Source organism: Scylla paramamosain, chromosome 1, assembly GCF_035594125.1.
Source record: "Scylla paramamosain isolate STU-SP2022 chromosome 1, ASM3559412v1, whole genome shotgun sequence".
Taxonomy (NCBI): domain Eukaryota; kingdom Metazoa; phylum Arthropoda; class Malacostraca; order Decapoda; family Portunidae; genus Scylla; species Scylla paramamosain.
Genome location: NC_087151.1, coordinates 15710082 through 15733830, shown reverse-complemented (window position 1 = coordinate 15733830; position 23749 = coordinate 15710082). Strand labels below are relative to the sequence as shown.

At 40.0% G+C, this 23749-nt stretch overlaps 1 protein-coding gene across 2 annotated transcripts in view; it reads right to left on the bottom strand.

The window, feature by feature from the left end:
• Positions 1-1324: 1324 nt before the first annotated feature.
• The window catches only part of LOC135101330 (dynein axonemal heavy chain 5-like), a 152559-nt gene continuing 130134 nt past the window's right edge, over positions 1325-23749 (bottom strand). For both annotated transcript variants that reach the window (XM_064005175.1, XM_064005183.1), the window contains 19 exons: positions 23460-23615; positions 23105-23261; positions 22744-22874; positions 22066-22319; positions 21374-21563; positions 20552-20731; positions 20195-20306; positions 19811-19963; positions 19294-19520; positions 18897-18974; positions 18557-18751; positions 18283-18422; positions 11908-12030; positions 11561-11717; positions 8644-8724; positions 8282-8413; positions 7770-7922; positions 7368-7550; positions 1325-6928 (listed from right to left, as the gene is read on the bottom strand). In XM_064005175.1, coding sequence (XP_063861245.1) covers positions 6722-6928; positions 7368-7550; positions 7770-7922; positions 8282-8413; positions 8644-8724; positions 11561-11717; positions 11908-12030; positions 18283-18422; positions 18557-18751; positions 18897-18974; positions 19294-19520; positions 19811-19963; positions 20195-20306; positions 20552-20731; positions 21374-21563; positions 22066-22319; positions 22744-22874; positions 23105-23261; positions 23460-23615 — 3009 coding nt within the window. In that variant the 3' untranslated portion in view covers positions 1325-6721. The remainder of the gene's footprint in view (positions 6929-7367; positions 7551-7769; positions 7923-8281; positions 8414-8643; positions 8725-11560; positions 11718-11907; positions 12031-18282; positions 18423-18556; positions 18752-18896; positions 18975-19293; positions 19521-19810; positions 19964-20194; positions 20307-20551; positions 20732-21373; positions 21564-22065; positions 22320-22743; positions 22875-23104; positions 23262-23459; positions 23616-23749) is intronic.

Below are 23749 nucleotides of genomic sequence, written 5' to 3'. Positions count from 1 at the left end.
TCATAGTGCCAAGTTAATTGCATGTATTGTTAATGAATATTGTAATATGTTGAAAGTGTTTAATATCAGTGTATAATGTTATTTTGTAAGAAATTGAGACCGAGAACTTGTTCGCAGTTCTTACGGTCATGCCTACCTCATCAATAAACGTGTCAGGGAGAACTGCCTTTCCTCGACCCTACGATGATGGGTGTGATCAGTAAAACAGATCACCTGAGAGCCAATTGATGCCCAGCTGGTGCGGCTACATTTACAGTGTGATGGCGTTACTCCTCGGAGTAAGACATACTTTTATACTATCAAAATTGCACCTATCTTTTAACATTCTTTTGAACAAACTTTATTACCCCTATAGTCTCTGACAGTCACTGCCGACGCCATATGCCAGGTACATATTTACCTCACAACAAAATTGGTATGTAGGCTACTAGCAAATATTAAAGGTTTTAAATGTAAAATATTGGGATCTAATAATGCTTTAAATGCATGTGAGAGTCTTCAAATGTCAGGTGAAATCCTTCACTTCATATTCAGAGCTTAAATCCGCTTATTTTTATTTATTTATTTATTTTTGTTTTCTCCCTATTTCAATGTCTGCCAAAACTGGATGCGTCTTATAAGCCCATGCATCTATGAGCCATCAAATACGGTAGTTTTCCTACAACACTAGTCAATGACATTGGTCTATAATTTAGTGCATTTTCCTTATTTCCTCCTTTGAATATTGGTGTAATTGCTCTCTTTCAATCTTTTGATCACCACCATGCTGTGAATTTTATCAGCCAGTTGTTCTCTGCATTCTTTCAGTATCCTGCTTGATACTCCATCTGGACCAGTTGCTTTATTTTTTATCAAGGTCTTCCATCATCTTAAGTATTTTCCTTATAACTGACTGGGACTGTACTTAGTATATTCCTTACCAAATTATCTCTTCCAGCATCAAACTCCCCTTCCACGGTAAATACCGATCTGAAACTTTCGTTTGTGTGGGTGGATTCACGTTTCCTTCACTATACCTGTAGTTAAGATCAAGAATCCAGAGACACTGGGGACCAAGTCATAGTATCAAGTCCTTGTGGCCCAAACATCTTGAGGACAGTGATTCTTGAAGCCCTAATGACCTGAGAATCAATTATCTAGGTAACAAATGTGTGTAAACCTTAACGAGAGTAAAGCATTTAAGGATATGAGCTGCTATTGTATTTCTCCACAATAGCTAGGTGGGAGTCTCTTGAGGTTCACAGTAGCTATCTCGACCACTTTTCAGGCAAAAATATTTTCATAAAAATCTGTCATGGCCAGTAGGAGATAAAACAATTCCATGCAAATTTATTGAATTTTACTAGACTCCTAACATATCAATTAGTCATTTGTTGCAACTAAAAGAAAAGAAAGAAGACCCAAGTTTCACAAACACACACACACACACACACACAAAGAAAAAAAAAAAAAAAAAAAAAATTTTCTCATTACTTCATTGTAGCATGTGCTCTAGATATGTTTTAACATATTTTACTTTAAAGAATTATTTACCTAGTAGGGAACTACTGGTCTGAGGACTTTTGTGTAACATGAAATAGTGCAACAGTCTTCATTGCAGTGTTTTTCAATCATGATCAAGATTTATGTATCCACTGACCACTGATGTCAGCAAACATGAAAGAAAAGAGACTAACCAGGCAAGTAAATGTGTGAAGATTGGCTGTATGAATGTGAGAGGATGGGGTGTGGACAAGTTTGAGGATGTATGCAAGGAGCTCAGGGAGTGGAGGTTCGACTTAGTCGGGCTCACTGAGACTCACCTGAGAGATGATGTACGAATGGAGGGATGCGAGTATGTTATGATTGGAAAGGGGCGTAAGGCACAGGAAACACTGGGAGGCGTAGCCCTACTCTACAAGAAAGAAAGAGGACTGAAAGTAGAGGAGATTGATGTGGGGGAGTGTACAAGTAGTGAGGATGTGCTTGCAGTAAGAGTGGAATGCATGGATGGTCGTGGCAGACCAGAGAAGGTGGTACTGGTGGTAGCGTACATGACTGTCATGGGTGAAAGAGCAGAGAGGGAAAATAGGAGGAAGTATGACATACTTAAGAAAGTTGTGAGAGAGCATGGAGAGGAGAGAGTGCTAATTATGGGTGACATGAATGCACATGTGGGAATACTGGGGGAACAGGTGAACAGGAATGGTGAAATGCTTGGAGAGTTTGTTGATGAACTGGAGCTGGAAAATCTGAATGTTACTTTGGCTGAGGGGCGTGTGACTTGGAGTGCAAGAGAACAGGAATCGGCAATTGACTACATGTTGGTGAATGGAAGAATGCGTGAAATTGTATCGCACATGTGGATAGATGAGGATGGTTTGGTTGATATTGTGTCCGATCACAACATGCTCGTTGTGGAGTGCTTGATGCAGGATGGGAATGAAGTGAAAGTGGCAAGTAAGAGAAAGGAGTGGAGACTGAGAGATGTAGGGTGGGAGAACTTTCAGGTTGATCTGAGTGAGAGAAGCTGGGACAACGAAAGTGTGCATGACGTGGAGCATCTGAATGAGAAACTGGTTGAGGACGTGAGGGGTGCTGCTGAGAACCAGATAGGGATAAACCATGGTGGAATGATGAAATCAGAGCGGCTAGGAAGGAGCAAAAGAGAATGAGTAGACAGTGTAGATGGCTGAGGAAAAAGAGGCATGAAAGCGATGAGGCAGAGAATTAGTATCAGAATGCATGGGCAGCGTATGTGAAGCTGCAGCGGTTGACAAGACGAATGATAATGAATGCTAAAGTGAAGAGTGAAAGGAGCGTGATTCAATCTTTAAGGGAGAAAGGTATGGAAGGTGGCCGTGAATGGTACAAGTTCATGAGAGGTGAGAATATGTCAGGCAGTGTTGGTGTGGAGAGTCTAAAAGTGGAGGGTGTAGTTATAACAGAGAAGGATGGAATCAGGGAGGCAATCAAAGGGTTCTGGGAAGAAGTAGGTGGGGTAGGTGAGATGTTTAGTGTGAGAGAAGAATGCAGATGAACTGGATGAAAGAATCAGTAGGGATGAAGTGGAGAGGTGTGTGAGAAGGCAGAAGAATGGCAAGGCAGCAGGTCCAGATGATATACCCTATGAGTTCTACAAGAATGGTGGGGAGGTAGTGATAGACAGAATGACTGAGTTATTCAACCGAGTGTGGGATGAAGAGAGAGTGCCAAGAAAGTTGAATGAGAGCCGAGTGTGTCTGTTGCATAAGGGAGGATTTAAGAGTAAGAATGAGCTGAAGAACTACAGGCCAATTGCATTAGTGAATACAATAGGTAAAGTTTTCAGTGCAGTGTTGAATGAGAGACTGTGTAAATGGATTGAGACAGCTGGAGTGCTGGGTGAAGAACAGAATGGTTTTCGTAGGGACAGGAGAGCTGAGGACAATATGTTTGTGGTGAATGAAATGATTGAGAAGAAAAAGAAGGATGGGGGTAAATTGTACCTAGGTTTTTTTGGATATAGAGAAAGCTTATGATAGAGTGAACAGAGAAATGTTAGGTAGAGTCTTAGAAAAGATTGGATTGAGTGCAAAGATAGTTAACATAGTGCAAAGTATGTATGTGGACACAAGAGCTAGATACAGGCTAGGAGACATAGAAACAGACTGGGTGAAGAGTGAGAGAGGAGTTAGGCAGGGCTGTATATTGTCACCAACCCTTTTTAGCCTGTATACAGAGGAGCTAGCAGCCAGGATGAGAAGAATGAATGTAGGGGTAAGTGTGGGGAATGATAAAGTATGTGTGCTCCTTTATGCAGATGATGTACTTGTTATGAGTGAATCGGCAGATGAGCTTCAAAGTTTGTTGGATGCAGTGGATGGCTATGGTAAAGACTTTGGAGTAAGGTTTAGCAGTGAGAAAAGCAAAGTAATGATTGTAAATAGGTCAGAGGATGAAAGTAATGTGGTATGGAGACTTGGAGAGAATGAGTTGAGACAGGTGCAAGAATACAAGTACTTAAGGATGTGGATGAGTCCTAGTGGGTGTGCAAAGGCAAAGAATGAAAAGATAAGTATGGTAAACCAGTGGGTAGGTCGATTGGGAAGTGCGGCAAGGATGAGAGCAAGTAAGTATGATGTGTTGAGAGAAGTGTGGAAGAGTGTGGCTGTGCCATGTATAATGTATGGTATGGATGTGATTGCATGGAATGAAAGTGAAATTGATAAGTTAGAAGTGGGCCAGAATAGAGTAGCAAGGATGGCACTGAGTGCACCGAGGTGCACAGCAGTTGAAGTCTTGAGAGGTGACATGGGATGGAGCACCTTCAGAGAAAGACTGACAAAAGCCACACTTAGGTACAAGATTAGGCTTGAGAGAATGGATGATGCAAGAATAGCAAGGAAGGTGTACCTGTGGAATGAAAGTGGAAGCAAATGGAGGAAGAGATGCATGAGAATGACAGACAGGAATGGATTGCAAGTTGTGTGGGCGATAAGAATGGCTGGTAGGAATCAAAATGAGCGTGAATGGGTGGTAACAAGAGGAGGCAGAGTGGGAGCTGAATGGGATGCGAGAAAATGGAAGAATGATATAGACAAAGAAGTGAAATGTGTGGGACTGAATGAATGGAAGAATGAGATGGAAAGAAAGAAGACCCTGGAATGGTACAAGGAGAAAGAGGCCCCGAGGTATGAAAGGTGGTATGATGGAAGCCTGGGCGGTGATCTTCTCTTCTGAGCGAGGGCACAGTGTATGGATGTGAATGCAAGGAGTTACAGGTGGTCTGAGTCCCGCAGCAAAGTGTGCCAGATGTGTGACATGGGAGAGGATGAGACGGTTGAACATGTGGTGCTGAAGTGTGTGAAGTATGCCAGAGACAGGAATGAGATGATGCAAGTGATACTGACTGAGTTAGGGCATGATAGGAATGAAAGAGTGGAGAAGACGGGAAAGGAGTGGATGGTGTTGTTGCTGGGACTGCGTAGAGAGGCGAATGAAAGGATGATTGAGGCGGTGAAAGAGTTTCTGGAGAGAATGTGGCATGCCAGTTGTATGAACAATTAGGATAGAGGATGCTGTTTGTTTCTCTTTTTTTTTTTCCCCTTCTACAGGAGTTGCCGATCCAAAGGCCTGGCTCAGGAGTGATCCTGTGCCACCTGTACCATCAAGATCAAGATCAGTTCTCAGCCCATAATTCTAAATACTGTCCAGGTTTTCTATAGGAAAATATATTCATATCTATATTTACTTTACAGCAGCTACTCTAGTCCCTGGCTATAATGCACCTTACAATCTGAACAAAAATACTACTAATGAAAGTGTGTATATTTATCACTGCCACAATGCACAATGAAGTTTGAGGGTCACTTGCCAACATCCTCCACTTATTTATATTTTTTTTCAATGAAATAAGAAAAATAGTATATGATATTCATTACAGATAAACAGAAGAGTTGAAGTGTGAAAAATATTGTTGATGTATTACATAATAATAATTGAACAAATCACAGTACATACCATGCCTTTTATCATTGTGGGAATAAAGATATAAAGGAGGGACCCCTTGTGTCTTCATACCTGCCACACTTTTAGTTGCCTTTTATGACACAATGGGAATAATAACAACTGGGGCATTTGCTATGGGGTCAAATTGCCAGTGATCACTGTTTGTTTTAATGTAGGGGTTGGCCAATGCTCCTACAATTGTCTGGAGAAGCACATTCTAAAAATCCCTCTCTTAATGCATCTTGATGTGCTGTACCTATATGTTACAAAACATTAATCCTAAATGTTTATGCTAACAGTATCCACAGAAAATGATGATGCACACTCTACAGAACAGCTATTATAAGCTAAATACTTGCAACTTGACTCTCAGTGTTTTCATATTTATTTTTAGTCTCCTACTACATATTTAGTTTCAAACATTTTTTCCACTGGTTTCTATAGGGACTAATGATTTATCTGAAAAATCCCCAAAAGACTCAAGCAATTATTATTTGTGCTGCTAGGGTATTGTGATGGCCAAAACTGTGGCAAGACGAAAGGCCCAGCTGATATCAGACAGTGACTTCTCCAAAACATCAAAAAAAATCTGAGGAAGATATGAGTTTGCAGTGTTGTCAAACCCAGGTCTATACATATGCTGTGGTTGATTTCATGAACATGTCACAAAAGAACCAAACTGTGAAAGGATGGGTTGTATTTCCAAAGAAGAAAGCGGCAACTTAGGGAAGACATTGGGAGACAACATAAACAGACAAGCAGCAACTCAGGGAAGACACTGGTAAACACGATGTAAAAGACAGTTTTCAGTGGTGTCCTGCTAAAATCTGGCATCAAAACATGATTGTTTCTATCATATGTGCCACGATTTATAGTTTTATATTAATCATATAACTTGAATGGATAAAGTAAACTTATATAGAGAGGAAAATAATAGCATTCATCCCAAGGTGATGATACATCCCAAACCCAAGATAATATGTGTAATATTTAGCTCTTTTTGCCACATTACTTGCTCTCTGCTTGATGATGGTTGCTAAATATGTTCATAATATTCTATTAGTTGGTTTGATAACAAAGAAATGACTTAAAGATTTTTTTCAGTTGACCGTATTTCATTTGTAAAATTCAGTCGGCTGGTGTATCTGGCAGTTTTTCAGACCATAGTGAATGCTCAAATTGTGAATAAATTAATAAATATCAATGCATATAAAAGTCCATAAGTATGTATAACTCTTGATAAGTTGGTGCTCTACTTGATATCACAGAGCAGAGCTACTCCTCTCAGTGTCCAGTGGGAGGGCAAATACTCTGTTGTCTCCAAGTCAATGGAACCAATGTACGTGGCATCTGTCCGCAGTGGCTTCCTGTATATTGGACACTCATACAGGTTGGGATCCTTCCCACTTGTTGTATTCACTGCATACAGGTAGATGATAGGCATGGGTTCATACAGTACCTGCACAAAGACAGACAATTAGTGACAAGCTACGACAGAAAATATCTGTCCTTTACTTACTTTGAGTAAAGGCTTCCTAGCTTATAGTTTATAGCAGAAGTTTAGAGACAGTATTTTTCAATCACATACAGGTAGATAATTAACATGGGCTCTTACAACACCTGTACAAACAGTGAGACAGGGGCAACAGGAAATATTGGCTCTATTTATTGTGACAAGCAGCTTAATTCCTAGCTCATCTTAGTTTATAGCAGAGGTTAAGAGAACATTTTTCAGTCACATACATTCTCTCTCTCTCTCTCTCTCTCTCCAAGATTAATCAAGAATATACTATGCATGTGGCCTTTCCATCCTCTTGACGTCAGTAGCAGCTACAGCCAAATTTTGAAAACGACCTCAGCATTCAACTAAATCACATTCACAGTCAGAAACACTTCACCTTAGGCCGGGACTCCATGAGGCGGCCCTGTTTGCGGTCCCAAGATGCTCCTTCCAGGAAGAGGCCATATATGTACACTCCTTCTGGTGGAGGGTCATGGATGTCTTCTCTGTTGAAACGAGTCACCAGGTTCTGCAGGATCACACAGTCCAACGACCATCCTTTGTGCTGCCTTGTCACCTCCTGCTGGCATGAAGTGCAATGCTGACAGAATGATGTTAATTAAGTAGGAGTATAAACTGGATGAGTCAAAACCAAAAAGTGACAGAAAATTAGGGCACTTTGTGATATATAGTTTTTATACTTCACAATGACTGATCTTAGGCAAGCCAAAACCAAAAGGTGACTAGAAGATTAAGGCTCCTTGTCATATATAGTTTTTAATAATTCCTAATGAGTGACCTGTCTCATTGCAGTGAGGAACCCCTGAGGATTGAAGAATCCAGTGATCCAGAATGCCTTGGGTCGCCCATACATGTACCAGCGACGGAACTGTGCATCTCTCTCCAGCAGCTCCGTAAACCAAAAGCCAAGTGTGCTGGACTCCCATGACACCTGGTGATAGATTGCTGGTCAACTTGTGGAGAGTAAAAAAAAAAAAAAAAAAAAAAAAAAAAAAAAAAAAAAAAAAAAAAAAAAGCCATGCAGGAATTTATAAAGTAAGAATAAATATGCAGATAAAAAGACAAAGCATTCAACAATTTACAATTTTGAGTGATTTTAATTTTTATATTATTCACAATGGCTTTGCCTTTGACTCATCAATTCTGATTTTAAAAGATAATGTTGCAAGTAGGTCATGCCTATTATACATAAATAAATACTTCTTGGGTTTCAGAATCTTGAATTTCATTAAAACAAGGACTACATTCACAAGTCATCTAACTTTATCACCTGTCCTTAGTTGTACTGACCTTTCGCCAGTGTTCAGGCACCCGAGCATCATACATAGCATCCAGCATGTCTTTGAGGGAGGCACTCATGATTATGGTCCCCTCAATGGCCAGAAGGAGGTCTTGCAGGCTCTGACGCACCACTTTTAGCACCTGCACCAACAACACACACATTCAAGCCAAAGAGTGTTATTGCCTTATAGTTGAAAGGACATGGAAGATTGTGTGATCCTCACAATGAGATTCTAAGGAGTAAATGTCAGAATTGGTAGATGCATATATATTGATAGAAATAAAATACTGATGAGTTATAATTAATTTTTTGCTATTCATATTTCCTCAGGGTGATAATAGTGTGTGATACTCTTTCAAAATATCAGAACCTTTTGCATGCGGTCAAGTTCCTGCCTGAGGAAGATGTTCATGGGCAGAATGGCACCCATCTTCTGCAGGGCTTCTTTAATCTGCAATTAGAAGAGTGTCAAAATCACTTCTAATTTACACATGTTGATCATATGCACTGCCAGTCTATATTCCTTATTTCTCACTTCTTCTCAGAGACCCTGGTAACTATGAATGTAAACAGACATGAACAGTAAGAAACTAAAGATCTCTGTCCGTCTGTGAAAACTGATTCAAAATATGTAATTGTTAATGTGCTGAAATTCTGTTACTCATGTCTCATGTCTCTCATAAAAGAGACATCATGAGAACATATGAGAAAGTTATTTATTTATTTATTTATTTATTTTTTATGTAGGAGGAACACTAGCCAAGGGAGAGGAGAGAGAAAAAAAAAAAAAAAGAAAAAAAGCCCACCAAGATGCCAGTCCCCTAATACGATCAAAAGTGGTAAAAAAAATTGAAGGATAAGTGTCTTGAAACCTCCTCCTTGATAGAGTTCAAGTCACAGGAATGTGGAATTACAGAAACAGGCAGAGAGTTCCAAGAGTTTATCAGAGAAAGGAATGAATGATTAAGAATATTGGTTAACTCTTGCATTAGAGAGGTGAACAGAATAGAGGTGAAAGAAAGAAGAAAGTCTTGTGCAGTGAGGCTGTGGGAGAAGGGGAGGCATGCAGTTAGCAAGATTAGAAGAGCAGTTGGCATGAAAATAGTGGTAGAAAATAAAAATAGCAAGAGACGTGACGATGAGAAAGATGAAAACAGTCAGCTAGAGGAGAGGAGCTGATGAGACAAAAAGCTTTTCATTCCACCCTGTCTAGAAAAGCGGTATGAGTGGAAGCCCCACAGACATGTGAAGCATACTCCATATATGGACGGATAAGGACCTTGTACAGAGCAGCTGAAAGAGTGAGAAAAACTGGCAGAGACATCTCAGAATGCCTAACTTCATACAAGCTGTTTTAGCTGAAGATGAGATGTGAAGTTTCCAGTTTAGATTATAAATAAAGGGCTGACTGAGAATGTTCAGTGTAGAAGAGGAGGACAGTTGTGTCATTGAAGAAGAGGGGATAGTTGTCTGGAAGGTTGTGTTTAGTTGATAGATGGAGGAACTGAGTTTTTGAGGCATTGACTAATACTAAGTTTGCACTGCCCCAATCAGAAATTTTAGAGAGATCAGAAGTCAGGCATTCTGTGGCTTCCCTGCATGAACTGTTTACTTCCTGAAGGTTGGATGTCTATGAAAAGACGTGGAAAAGTGCAGGGTGGTATCATCAACGTAGGAGTGGATACGACAAGAAATTTGGTTTAGATTATTGATGAATAACAGGAAGAGAGTGGGTGATTGGACAGAACCCTGAGAAACACCCCTATTAATAAATTTAGAAGAGTGACTGACAACCACAACAGCAACAGAACAATCAGAAAGAAAACTTGAGATGAAGTTACAGAGAGAAGAACAGAAGCTGTAGGAGGGTAGTTTGGAAATCAAACCTTTGTGCCAGACTCTATCAAAAGCTTTTGATATGTCTAAGGCAACAGCAAAAGTTTCACCAAGATTTCTAAGAGGATGACCAAGACAAAATAAGGAAAGCCAGAAGATCACCAGTAGAGTGGCCTTGACAGAACCCCATATTGGTGGATCAGGTAGAAGGTTGTGATGTGATAGATGTTTAAGAATCTTCCTGTTGAGGATAGATTCAAAAACTTTAGATAGGCAGGAAATTAAAGTAATAGGACAATAGTTTGAGGGATTAAAACAGTCACCCTTTTTAGGAACAGGCTGAATGTAGGCAAACTTCTAACAAGAGGGAAAGGTAGATGTTGACAGACAGAATTGAGAGAGATTGACTAGGCAAGGTGCAAGCACAGAAGCACAGTTTTGGAGAACAATAGGAGGGACCCAATCAGGTCCATAAGCCTTCTGAGGGTTTAGGCCAGTGAGGGCATGGAAAATATCACTGCAAAAAATATTAATAGGTAGTATGAAGCAGTCAGAGGGTGGAGGAGATGGAGGAACAAGCCCTGAATCATGCAGGATAGAGTTTTTAGCAAAGGTTTGAGTGAAGAGTTCAGATGGCAGTAGTGCCATCTGGTTGAAATAAAGGAGGGAAAGAAGAAGCAAAGTTATTGGAGATGTTTTTGGCTAGGTGCCAGAAGTCATGAGGGGAATTAGATCTTGAAAGATTCTGACACTTTATATTAATGAAGGAGTTTTTGGCTAGTTGGAGAACAGACCTGGCATGGTTCCGGGCAGAAATATAAAGCGTACGAGATTTTGGTGATGCCACCTCTCTATCATGTATAGCATGAGAACTGGCTGTGTTAAACCAAGGTTTGGAAGGTTTAGGTCATAGAGAAGTAAGGAATGTATGCCTCCATACTAAACACTGTCACCTCTGTTATGTGCTCAGAACACAGAGACAGGTCTCTGACATGGAAGCAGTAGTCATTCCGAGGAAAATCAGCAAAATACCTCCTCAGGTACCCCCAACTAGCAGAGGCAAAATGCCAGAGGCACCTCTGTTTGGGGGGATCATGAGGAGGGATTGAAGTGATAGGACAAGATACATATATGAGAGTGTGATTGGAGGAGCCCAATGGAGAAGAGAGGGTAATAGCATAAGCAGAAGGATTAGAGGTAAGGAAAAGGTCAACACTGTTGGGCATATCTCCAAGACAGTCAGGAATATGAGTAGGGTGTTGCACCAATTGCTCTAGGTTGTGGAGGATAGTAAAGTTAAAGGCTAGTTCACAAGGATGATCAGTAAAGGGAGAGGAAAGCCAAAGCTGGTGATGAACACTGAAGTCTCCAAGAATGGAAGTCTCTGGAAAAGGGAAGAGTCAGAATATGTTCCACTTTGGAAGTTAAGCAGTCAAAGTTAGAGACATCACCTCATGTTGGATATAATCAGGAGGAAGCTTGCCAAGCATGTCATTGGCCAGATGAGACACCACAGCCTCACGTGTCTCCCCACCACGCTGTCCTCCCTCCTTAGGCTGCATGCTCAGAATGGTGTCAAGGATGCTCTTGGCTGTGTTAATCTGGTACCTGCCAACCACATGTATGGGTTAGAGAATGAGCTTCATCATCACCATATCCTTTTACTTTCATCATAACCACCAATTACTACTACTAAAAATTATTTTCATATCAGACCACGAGGACAAGTGAAATATTAAACCTCTACTTCAGATACATCCCAAAACAGAAACTGCATACAATACAAACAGGAACTCACGTAATGTCAGCATTTGGGTGCAAGCCAAACACTTCTGGAGAGTCTGTTGCTGGTAACTGATTGATATATTCGATATACTCTGCTTGTCCTTTGCACATGGGAAGTCCGTAGCCTTGATAAAACCTGCATCAAGACTTAACCCAATTACTTAAAAAAATCAGTATGTGAAAAGTTCTTTATTCTTCCTTTCAGAATAAAGTATTGTAACATAATGACCATTTTCTGAATCCATGCATCTATCTATTTCTCTGACAACTTGCTCCTTCTGGGAGCATCCCTGCAAGGAAGTGACAACAGAAGAGCTCTTGCTTTTTCCTATCGACCATTCATAAAAATATCAATCACCTAGAAAGAAACTCTCTCCAAACGCTCCATTCACAACCACACAAGCCTTAATTCCTTTCAGTAACTGCCCTCCCACAATGTGTATTTCAACAAAATCCTAAAGGGCTTTCCTGTCAACCCCGTCAAATGCTATCTCTAGATCCATGAAAGCTTTTTTTTTTTTTTTTTTTCATGTAGGAGAGTACCAGCCAAGGGCAACAAAAACTGCAACAAAAAAGAGGCTCACTGAGGTGCCAGTCCCCAAACAGAGTCAAAAGCGTCAGTCAAAAATACACGATAAATGTCTTGAAACCTCCCTCTTGAAAGAGTTTGTCACAGGAAGGTGCAAATACAGAACCAGGCAGAGAGTTCCAGAGTTTACCAGAGAAAGGGATGAATGATTGAGAATACTTGTTAACTCTTGCATTAGAGAGGTGGACAGAATAGGGGTGAGAGAAAGAGGAAAGTCTTGTGCAACGAGGCTGCAGGAAGAGGGAAGGCATGCAGTTAGCAAGATCAGAAGAACAGTTGGGATGAAAATAGTGGTAAAAGATAGCAAGAGATGCAACACTGTGGTGATGAGAAAGGCTGAAGACAGTTAGAGGAGAGGGGTTGATGAGATGAAAAGCTTTTAATTCCACCCTGTCTAGAAGATCAATATGAGTGGAACCTCCTATACATGTGAAGCATACTCCATACATGGATGGATAAGGCCCCTATACAGAGTTATCAAATGGTGGGGGTTAGGAAAACTGATGGAGATATATTAGAATGCCTAAATCCATAGAAGCTGTTTTAGCCAGAGATGAGTCGTGAAGTTTCCAGTTAAGATTACAAGTAAAGGAAAGACTGAGGATGTTCACTGTAGAAGAGGGGGACAGTTGAGTGTCATTGAAGAAGAGGGGATAGTTGTCTGGAAGGTTGTGTTGAGTTGATAGGTGGAGGAACTGAGTTTTGAGGCACTGAACAATACTAAGTTTGCTCTACCCTAATCAGAAATTTTAGAGAGATCAGAAGTCTGGTGTTCTGTGGCTTCTCTGGGTGAATTGTTGACTTCCTGAAGGATTGGACATCTATGAAAAGATGTGGAAAAGTGCAGGGTGGTATCATCAGTGTAGGAGTGGATAGGACAAGAAGGCTGGTGAATTAACATTAAATTCCTTCCTTCACATATAACTACATGTACCTAATTCCACACACACCCTTCGCTCATAATTCAAAATCAATATAGTGACTCCTACACCAGTCTCAGAGTCCCCATCTGGGGAGACCACAAATGTCCCCAGTTCAGACTGCTCTTCTGGAATCAACCATAAGTGTCTTGAGAACCCCTCAACTTTTTCTTCATTAACTTCTGCAATATTTGCAGTCTTACATCTAATTTTCAATCTGTAGAACACCACCTCTCCTCTACTAAACCTCATCTTCTTTTTCTCACTGAAATACAGGTGTCTAAGGCAACTGACAGTAGCCTACTTTCTCTATCCTCATTTTCAATCCAAAGCTGGATGATGCGTCTGTGTGCAACAACTTAACCTGCTCTCATGCCCATACTCTTGAATCTTCTGAGTTTTCCACCATCTGGCTACAACTACAGAGTCACTCTCAAACTAAATTTATCTGTGCTGTATACCTCTCATCTAACTCCTCTGATTATAAGAAATTCTTTGATTACTTAAGGCCCGGCTCACCCTCTGAAATATTAAAAAAAATATAAAAAAATTCAAAATTGAGATCATAGCGGATTTGAGGTGTACATGTATGTGGGCAAATTTAAATATATATTTAAATATATATTTAAATGGCTGGAAAAATTTTTACGCGCCCCACGTGGTAGTTTAAAGGCCTGAGGGGCGTAACCATTTAAAGGGCGCACGCGAGTATGGGCCTTGTTTCGCTGTAAATAAAGCTAATTTTTCCTCGTTTTCTTCCGTGTTTCTGTGTGAGTAATTCTAGACATATGTATGGCAAGACCAGCATGGTGCGCCTCTCGCTGTTTCCCCTCAATGAGTGACTTAGTCACCTCAAAGTTACAATCAGCGAATGTTATGTGCTGCTCGCTGTGGTTCACCTTGCTAATAAAAGCATTTGTGCTACATTAGCTGGCTTGTTTATTGTTAGTCCCCTTCTAACATTCGCATATAAACATCATGCCACTAACTAAGAAGAAGAGGAGTAGTCAGCTTCAACCTGGGATCTGCAGCTGTAGGGATGGCAGTGGGAGAAAGCGGGATGGAGGCTGTGGAGATAAGGAAGAGGATGGATAGGAAGAGATTAGCTGGATCACTAACAGAAACTAAGAAGGAGATAAAAGAAAGGAAAATAAGGAAAGTGCAGGAGGAAGAGGAGAAGAAAGCAGCCGAAGGTGAAACATACAGCCCTGGGATTGGGGCGATAGATGTGTAGTACGTACACTACACCTGTTTGGTGAACATTGCCATTGAGGAGAGGGAAGTTGCTCATTGCTGGTAAAACAAAACCTCTCTCTAAGGACTTGGGAATGTGAAGACACCCCAGCAGTGAGGCATTTTGCTGGTAAAAGTGAAAGAAGATGAAGAACAAGGCACCTGGACACGACACCAGGGTAAGTCGGTAGTGTTTTTATTTTTTTATTTATATATTTTTTTTTATATTATAATTATACATTGATTTGTTGTGCATATTATCAATATGAGTGAAAGAGCTTTGCATGTGAAAATAAAGCCAATCATGAAATAAATAGTTAAGTTACATTGTACTGAAATCTTTAAATGCCTGTATCTCGAAACTAAAAATGTTGACTTTCAAAAAATTATCAAACATTTAAAAATGGTTGAAACTTCCTGTAACTTTTCATGTTGATACATATTGGTTGTCCCTTCATCGTGTAAGTTTTTTTTTTTTTTCGATAAAGTGAAAAACTTGAGAGTAAAAAAAAATTATCGACGAAAAATCGCGATCGTCGCGACGTTGCGCAAAACGTGCTTATTACGGCATCAATAGCTCAGTATGTATTGGGAATTAAAAAAAAAAAGCAAACTTACACGCTCTTTGTATACTATTTGAGTATTTCCATGTAGAAGCAGGTATCTCTATGACAAAAAAATAACACCAGAAAAAGCTTTGATGTAAAAAAACGTTATGACATTATACGATCAGCCGGCATGACATATCACATTCTCCTGCTCACATAAAGTCGATAATCAGATACACATTATACCCTGAAAGTTTTAAGTTGAAAGACTTTATACTTTTTTTATTATTATTTTTTTTTGTGTCAGAGGGTGAGCCGGGCCTTAACTTCCAGTGGAGCACATTTTGACTTTATCCCCTTTTTGTGGTGATCTCCATTCTTGGAGACCTCAATGTTCGCCACCAGCTTTGGCTTTCCTCTCCCTTCACTGACCATCCTGGTGAACTAGCCTTTAACTTTGGTATCCTCCACAACCTAGAGCAACTGGTGCAACACCCTACTCATATTCCTGACTGTACTTGGAGATACACCCAACATTCTTGACCTTTTCCTAACCTCTAATCTTTCTGCTTATGTTGTTACCCTGTCTTCTCAATATTGGGCTCCTCCGATCACAATCTCATATCTGTATCTTGTTCTATCACTCCAATCTCTCCTCACCACCCCAAAAAGGAGAGATGTCTTCAGGAAGTAACCTTCCCTTCAGGAAGTAAACAGTTCACGCAAAGAAGCCACAGAATCCCTAACTTCAGATCTCTCAGATCTTAGTATTGTTCAATGCTTGAAAACTCAATTCCTCCATCTATCAATTCAACACGACCTTCCAGACAACTCTCCCCTCTTCTTCAGTGACACTCAACTGTCCCCCTCTTCTACAGTGAACATCCTCAGTCTGTCCTTTACTTATAATCTAAACTAGAAACTTCACATCTCATCTCTAGCTAAAACAGCTTCTATGAAGTTAGGCATTCTGAGTCGTCTCCACCAATTTTTCTCACCCCTCAGCTGCTAACTCTGTACGGGTCAAGGCCCCTCTACTGGTGATCTTCTGGCTTTCCTTACTGAGTCTTGGTCATCCTCTTTTAGAGATTTTGGTGAAACTTTTGCTGTTGCCTTAGACCAGGGGTTCCCAACCTGGGGTACATGTACCCCGAGTGGTACATTTGCACTTTTCAGGGGGTACATTGGGCTTCAGAGAATAACCACTACTGTGCAATACGTAGTGCTGTAATCTGCAGTCAGACTACACAATATTGTGTTTTTTTACAATTTCCTCATTTTAGTAAGCAAAGCTTTCATCTAAATTATATCAAGAACAGGGTGAATACCATTTGGTTTTCATTATTATGGCCACTAACTATAGCCACAATCTGTACTGTGCCTGAAAGGATCGGATACGGGGTGTAATGATCATTATGGATAATTATAAGAAAGATATGCATGTGCTGGATTAGGAAATATTGTAAATTACTTGAATTTACTTTATTGGTGTTGTTACCTTTAAGATTCCCATGCAATCTTCACATACAAATTTCATAATAAAATAATATCAAAATATTACAATTTCGTCTTTTTTATTATTAATTTATTTATGGGTAAATGGGAACCTATAAAAATGTCCAAGGGTTATAGAGGAACAAAAAGGTTAGGAACCCCTGCCTTAGACATATCAAAAGATTATGATAGAGTCTGGCACAAAGCTTTGATTTCCAAACTACCCTCTTATGGCTTCTATCCTTTTCTATAACTTCATCTCAAGTTTCCTTTCTGATCGTTCTATTGCTGCTGTGGTTGGTGGTCACTGTTCTTCTAAATTTATTAATAGTGGTGTTCCTCAGGGTTCTGTCCTGTCACCCACTCTCTTCCTATTATTCATCAATGATATTCTAAACCAAACTTCTTGTCCTATCCACTCCTATGCTGATGATACCACCCTAAACTTTTCCATGTCTTTTCATAGACACCCAACCCTTCAGGAAGTAAACACTTCATGCAATGAAGCCATAGAATGCCTTACTTTTGATCTCTCTAAAATTTCTAACTGGGGCAGAGGAAACTTAGTATTGTCAATGCCTCAAAACTCCATTCCTCCATCTATCGACTCGACACAGCCTTCCAGACAATTATCCACTCTTCTTCAATGACACTCAACTGTCCCCGTCTTCTACAATGAACATCCTCAGTCTGTCCTTTACTTATAATCTAAACTGGAAACTTCACATTTCATCTCTAGCTAAAACAGCTTCTATGAAGTTAGGTATTCTGAGACATCTCTACCAGTTTTTCTCACCCTTTCAGCTGCTCTGTACAGGGGCCTTATCCATCTATGTATGAAGTATGGTTCATATGTATGGGGGGAGGGGAGGTTTCACTCATACCGCTCTTTTAGACAAGATGAAATCAAAAGCTTTTCATCTTATCAACTCCTCTTCTCTAACTGACTGTCTTCAGCCTCTTTCTCATTGCTGCACTGTTGACTCTTGCTATCTTCTACTGCTATTTTCATGCCAACTGCTCTTTTGATCTTGCTAACTGCATGCCTCCCCTTCTCCTGAGTTCTCACTGCACAAGACCTTTCTTCTTTCTCTCACCCCTATTCTGTCCATCTCTCTAATGCAAGAGTTAACCAGTATTTTAAATCATTTGTCCCTTTCTCTGGTAAACTCTGGAACTCCCTGCCTGCTTCTGTATTTCCAACTTCCTATGACTTGAACTCTTTCAAGAGGGAGGTTTCAAGATACTTATTGTGTAAGGAACTCCCAGCCTGCTTCTGTATCTCCAACTTCGTATGACTTGAACTCCTTCAAGAGGGAGGTTTCAAGACACTTAACATGTAAGGAACTCCTTGTCTGCTTCTGTATTTCCAGCTTCCTATGACTTGAACTCTTTCAAGAGGAAGGTTTCAAGACACTTATCCTTCAATTTTTGACTACCGCTTTCAACTCTGTTTGGGGACTGGCACCTCAGTGGGCCTTTTTTTTATTGCAATTTTGTTGCCCTTGGCTGGTGCCATGCCTACATAAAAAAAAAATAAATAAATATAAAGGAATATTTTTTAGTGTGTTCTTAAAGTTATCTGTCATGCTTGTTCCATTCACCTGAAGTCTGATGTGAGAAGACGCTCATTGAACCACACATGAAGGAAGGTCAGAAGAAGGCGCTTGTCAAAGTCCTCTGTCACACGGCCACCATACTGTATCTCCCCCAGCATGTAGCAGATTGTCACCCATGACACACCCTGTAAAGATGTGATACAGGCCACATAAGAACTCTCATGTGCAATTACTGAACCTCCATGAGAAGTGACTCCATGAGAAGTGAATGGATATGAACCAAGTGTGTCTACATTCAAAAACATGAATTTTGATTGACCTTTTTAGGGTCCATGTCATCCAGGTGATTCTGGATAAACTGGACTGATGCCTGGAAATCTGCCTGGTTGAACTCATAAGGAACATTCCATCCGAGTGCTCCATACTTCCTACGCTCCAGCACCACTGTGTGCAGAAAGGCAGTAGCATAGAGAAGTCGTGGCCACTGGTGAGCATTGGAGTAGTCCAGAAGGTCCTGTGGAGATAAGGTAGTGATCTTAGGCAATGTCGTCACTTATCACAAAAATGCACACAAGAAGATGTCAACTGTGGAGCATCAAGTTCTAAATTTCAACATGAATTATAATTCAACTTTAGGTTGTGAGATAGTGTGCACCCACCTGTGACACATCAACATATGTCCTCTTGAGACTGGCACGGATCCCTTGTGGAGGTTCGTTGGTGAACTTAATGGAAATCTGTCAAGATAAAGAATACATACTAAAAGGATAAAAAAAAAAAAAAAAGACTCTTATTCACCTAATATAGATTACAAATACCAGTTAAAAATATAATCAATCTCATGTATTATCAAAATAACTGTAGACATATTAATGGAATAAAACAAAAATAAGATTTCAACTTTTTTTGTAACTTCATGTATTTCAAATTTCAGTTATTTAATTTAAGATCAAGAGGATATTTGGATTACTTGACATTCATGCTGGATCTCTATTATAGCACACCTTTCTTAATGTCTACTTTCAATGTATAATCTAATGCCACTATATACATCACCTGCAGGAGACCAATGGGGAAGGCAGTGTGGACCTCTGTGGTGAGCCAAAGACGGAAACATTTGTGGACATTACTGGACTCTGTTACTGTGTCCAGTATTTCCTGGCAGAATTCCAAGCTAAGATGGCAGTTTTGCAGCAACAACCACTTGCCAGCAGCCATGGCCTCAGTCAACAGGCGCCGAGCATGGGCTTCCTGCCCCTGACCCATGGATATAAACCTGATCTCTGAAGAGCAAATGTAGCAAGTGACAACAACATAAATAAACATAACAATTACCAAATATCACTAAGATATAAAGAAGGGAAAAACTGGGAGTCTTTTTTCACTCTTATGAATCTGAGCTAAACTCTTGTTACTAAGAAAACAGCAGAGCATTTAATCAACCAGTGGTTGATTTATATTGAATTTAATGAAGTTCCCTGACTTAAAATATCCTCAGGTCCCAATTTCTACATGTCCACACTTGACTGCATCATAAAGCTACCCATCCCAAACACTCACAAGAGGTTCTTACCAATTTCCTTGGCTTTGGACAGAATTTCAATCTGTCCTGATGGGTCTGATCCTTGAGAGAGGAAGCAAATGAGAGGCGTGCGGTTGTCTGACTCTTCCCACGTTGCCTCTAGGTCTAGGATAACACTGTCTGCATACTGCTCCCCCAATGCACCTGCAATAAACCCTCAGGTTAAAGCTCCTATTAAAGACATTGTAGTGCAATCAGTTCATGAAATGTAAATATCAGAAGATGCTCATTTACTTGCCAGAAGGAATTACACAGTTAGAAAATTATAAGTGGGGATATAACCAGCAAAACTGCAGTGATTTTCCAGAATGAGCAAGGGAACAAATCATGCTGAGAACTGAAAATATAATCTCTTTCCAACACTAGAGTACTGACTCCGAATGTAACGCCGAGCCTGTGAGAGGGTACGGTCTGGACACCATGACCGGATGAGCAACAGCTGACGGAACATGTCCAGAGAACGTGAATACCCACATGGCAGCTCCTCCTGTAGGTGAGGAGGAAGAAAAGTGAAAAAGTGTCTCCCTGAGAAATTCTTAGACAATATCTGTAATTGAATTTTACATGCTAATTGCCTCATTTTCATAAATCTTCTGCTCCCATGTTCATATGGGGTCGCTGTCTTAACTTTCAGCTTCACACCAGGCTAAATATAGTAGATCATATAGGATAACAGTGACAATTTGGATGGTGGAACTTAAATATAGGTGGTAATAAGATTTATATACACACCTCCTCTGGTTTGTCTTTCTCAAACCAGAGGCGCCAGTCCTTCTCATTTTCAGTGATCTGGTCAAGGATGTTGCTGAACTGCGAAAGTTTGCTCAGCTCCACCAGGTTAAGCCACGTGATGTCCAGAACCCAACGGAAGGGCTTGGGCTGCACTGCCTTCAGGTCCAGAGAAGCACCACCCTGAGCAAATACAGAGAAGGAAAAAAAATGTTACTTGTTTTCTCTTTGAGAGATCACAAACAAACAAAGGAGAGAGAGAGAGAGAGAGAGAGAGAGAGAGAGAGAGAGAGAGAGAGAGAGAGAGAGAGAGAGAGAGAGAGAGAGAGAGAGAGAGAGAGAGAGAGAGAGAGAGAGAGAGAGAGAGAGAGTAATTTTAATCCTTAAAAGTAGATGGTAAAGAACTTCCAAAAGGGGTAAGATAATTTTTATCATCTAACCGATCTTGATATTAATATCTTGAAAGGGAATGACTTATTAGACACCATGTGAGAGAAAAATGTCAATTGAAAATCTGAAAAAAAAGAGAAATAGTTTCTATTGCAATCTTGAGTATGTCAATTTAGATTCTGAAAAGAAAAAGAGAAATAGTTTCTGTTTGCGATCTTATGAGTATATCAATCTTAACAGTATACCAAAAGGAATGGTTTATGAATCAATAGGGATTTGAAATTTGCTGCAGTCATGAGATTTAATAAATTTTCCATACAATCAATTTTATTTAGTTTTAGCAAAGTTGAATAAAGGATCTTCCACTATGATTTGTAACTAATCAGTCTCAAGGTTGGTAAATAGAAAGAAAAACAGAATATGGTTTGTACATACTTTAATAAACTTCATGAACTCCTCATGAGAGATGTGGCCACACTGGAGATCCACCTTCATGGCCAGTAGGAGAGTGAAGAGGAATTTGTGGCGCTCATAGAAGCCACGACAGGCATTCCTCCACACTGTCAGGGTGAGGAAGCGGATGATGTTGCCAATCCTTATCTTGGGGTTGTTACTGCGGTCGGCTCTGTAATGCCATCAAACATCCTTAGAATATGACAACTTGAATGGACACATTTGTGTGTGGCCTTCTTTGTAAAGTTATGCCAAAAGTTTATGTGTGCCTTGATGTAACTAGTGTCAGCAAAAGTAATTCAGTCCTATAAGGAGATTTAGTATTGAAGCATTAGTACTAGTCTAGAACTTTTCTTTGAAATTTTAGGTACTTCTCCAGAGTGATGTATCTCAGGCTATTTCAATGACACAGACCTTCCACTGTGTTTATGTTAATGCAAACTGGAACAGATATCATGTGTCTGGCAGTGCAAGTGCAATGAGCTGCTACTGTAACTGCCAATGCCATAAATAGATACTGAGAAGGATTATTTATCTAATGAAAGGCCAACTCCTGTCAGGCCAGAAAGCTTTAGGAAGATGTAACTCAAAACTGAGTAAAATTTCCTTCATTTAGAAATTAACTAGAAAATTAATGATTATTTAAACAATTTACATGAATGCACTTGACTTACTTATTCATGGACATGTCAAAGAGAATGAGGAACTGGCGGAGGGACGTCTGATACATGCAGGAGACCACTGCCATGTCTGTGATGAGGAAGTAGAGGATGGAGCCTCGGGTGGCCACTGGTCGGTACTCTTCACGAGCACCATTAATCTTGCGTTCTGTCTCTGAGGCGATGTGCAGCTTGGTACTCACATCCTGGGCAGTGGATTTGGTGTCATGCAGCACCATGATCAGGTCCTCATCATCCACCAGTGAACCCTGTAACAAAGATATCCTCCACTCATATACACTATTCCCTCCCCAACCATAGGAGATTTTGATCAACCTTGACTGTCCTGTCACTACATGAGAACTTTGTAGTTAAGAGTATGTTCAATATTGCATTAGATTAGAAGAATGTTAAGAAAAAATTACCAAGAAATCTCTTCATCTTACTGAAGATCTCTATGCTTGAATACTCCCTGCAGTACTAAAATGTGCTCAGATTCCACATATTGATTTATATTTTCTCTATTAGCTGAAAATTTTTTTCTTTTATGTATTATAAAATGCATGAAAATACAAGTCATTTTAGGATTGGGAACCAGTTATCATGAGATAATGAGGTTTTACTATATATACAGGTAATTATTAACAAATTTCTTTATGGCACAGTAGATAGTCATCTTGTCTCTTCACTGACCTGTACTGATGTAAGGCGGAAAAGAAGGTTATCCTCCAGCTCCTTCATCCTTCGCTTGTTGTCCATGACTTCCTCAATGAGTGCCACACGCTCACTTTCTAGGTCACTCTTCTCTGTCCGGATGACCCGACCTGTAATTCAGTCACCACTCATCACTCCCTGTATCTAACACACTGCTAAGCTCTTTGGATCTAAAATAGTATTACTAAGTTGATCTACTGTTTTTCTTGAATTCATAATGATGATAAGAGCATCTCCAATCAAAACAATGGATTTGTTACCTGAAGGCCAACAATATGTGGCAAAATTTGTAACAAAATATGCAACCAAAAGAGCATTTATGAGGATTGTTTATGCTTACCTAACAGTTGGTCCTCCAGGCCATGCACTGTAACAGTAAAATCAATAATGGCAGTCTTGGCTGAGACCTCTGGGGTGTAGGCAGGATTGGGTAATTTTGTGGTGATGTATAGCATGAAGCCAGGCATGACATCACACTCCTTGTCTCCCACAACCACCTGCAGGCATTACATATCATGTCATAAAGAATGCAAAGCAAATTGTATGTTTTCACAACAAAAATGATGGTTCCCTTCATCCATCACTTATATGTTCTCATGATATAAGTAAAATAAGCTGTAGATTTCACCTTATCTGTTTAATCTGTTGGTATACACCTAAGGCACCTGCTGCTGTTTTCAGGTGTTATTTCTCACCTTTAAGATGGAGCCAGACTTAATAAAGTTCCTATCCAGAAGATTGTCAAGGACAGGATCCAACTCTTCCTCCACATCTTCAATGAGCAGTGGCCGACCCAAAGAAAGTGAGTCTTCCAGATGAGTCCGGAAGTACTTATGATTCAGAGAAGTGATCTGAAACATGATTCATCTCTTACCTGTTTTGAACTTCTATGCTAGGACTTTATTTCCAGCATAGCCAGTTAAATTCTGCATGAGTGCACAAAGTTAATTTTATACTGAACCTCTGTATGTTAGTTGTAATCATC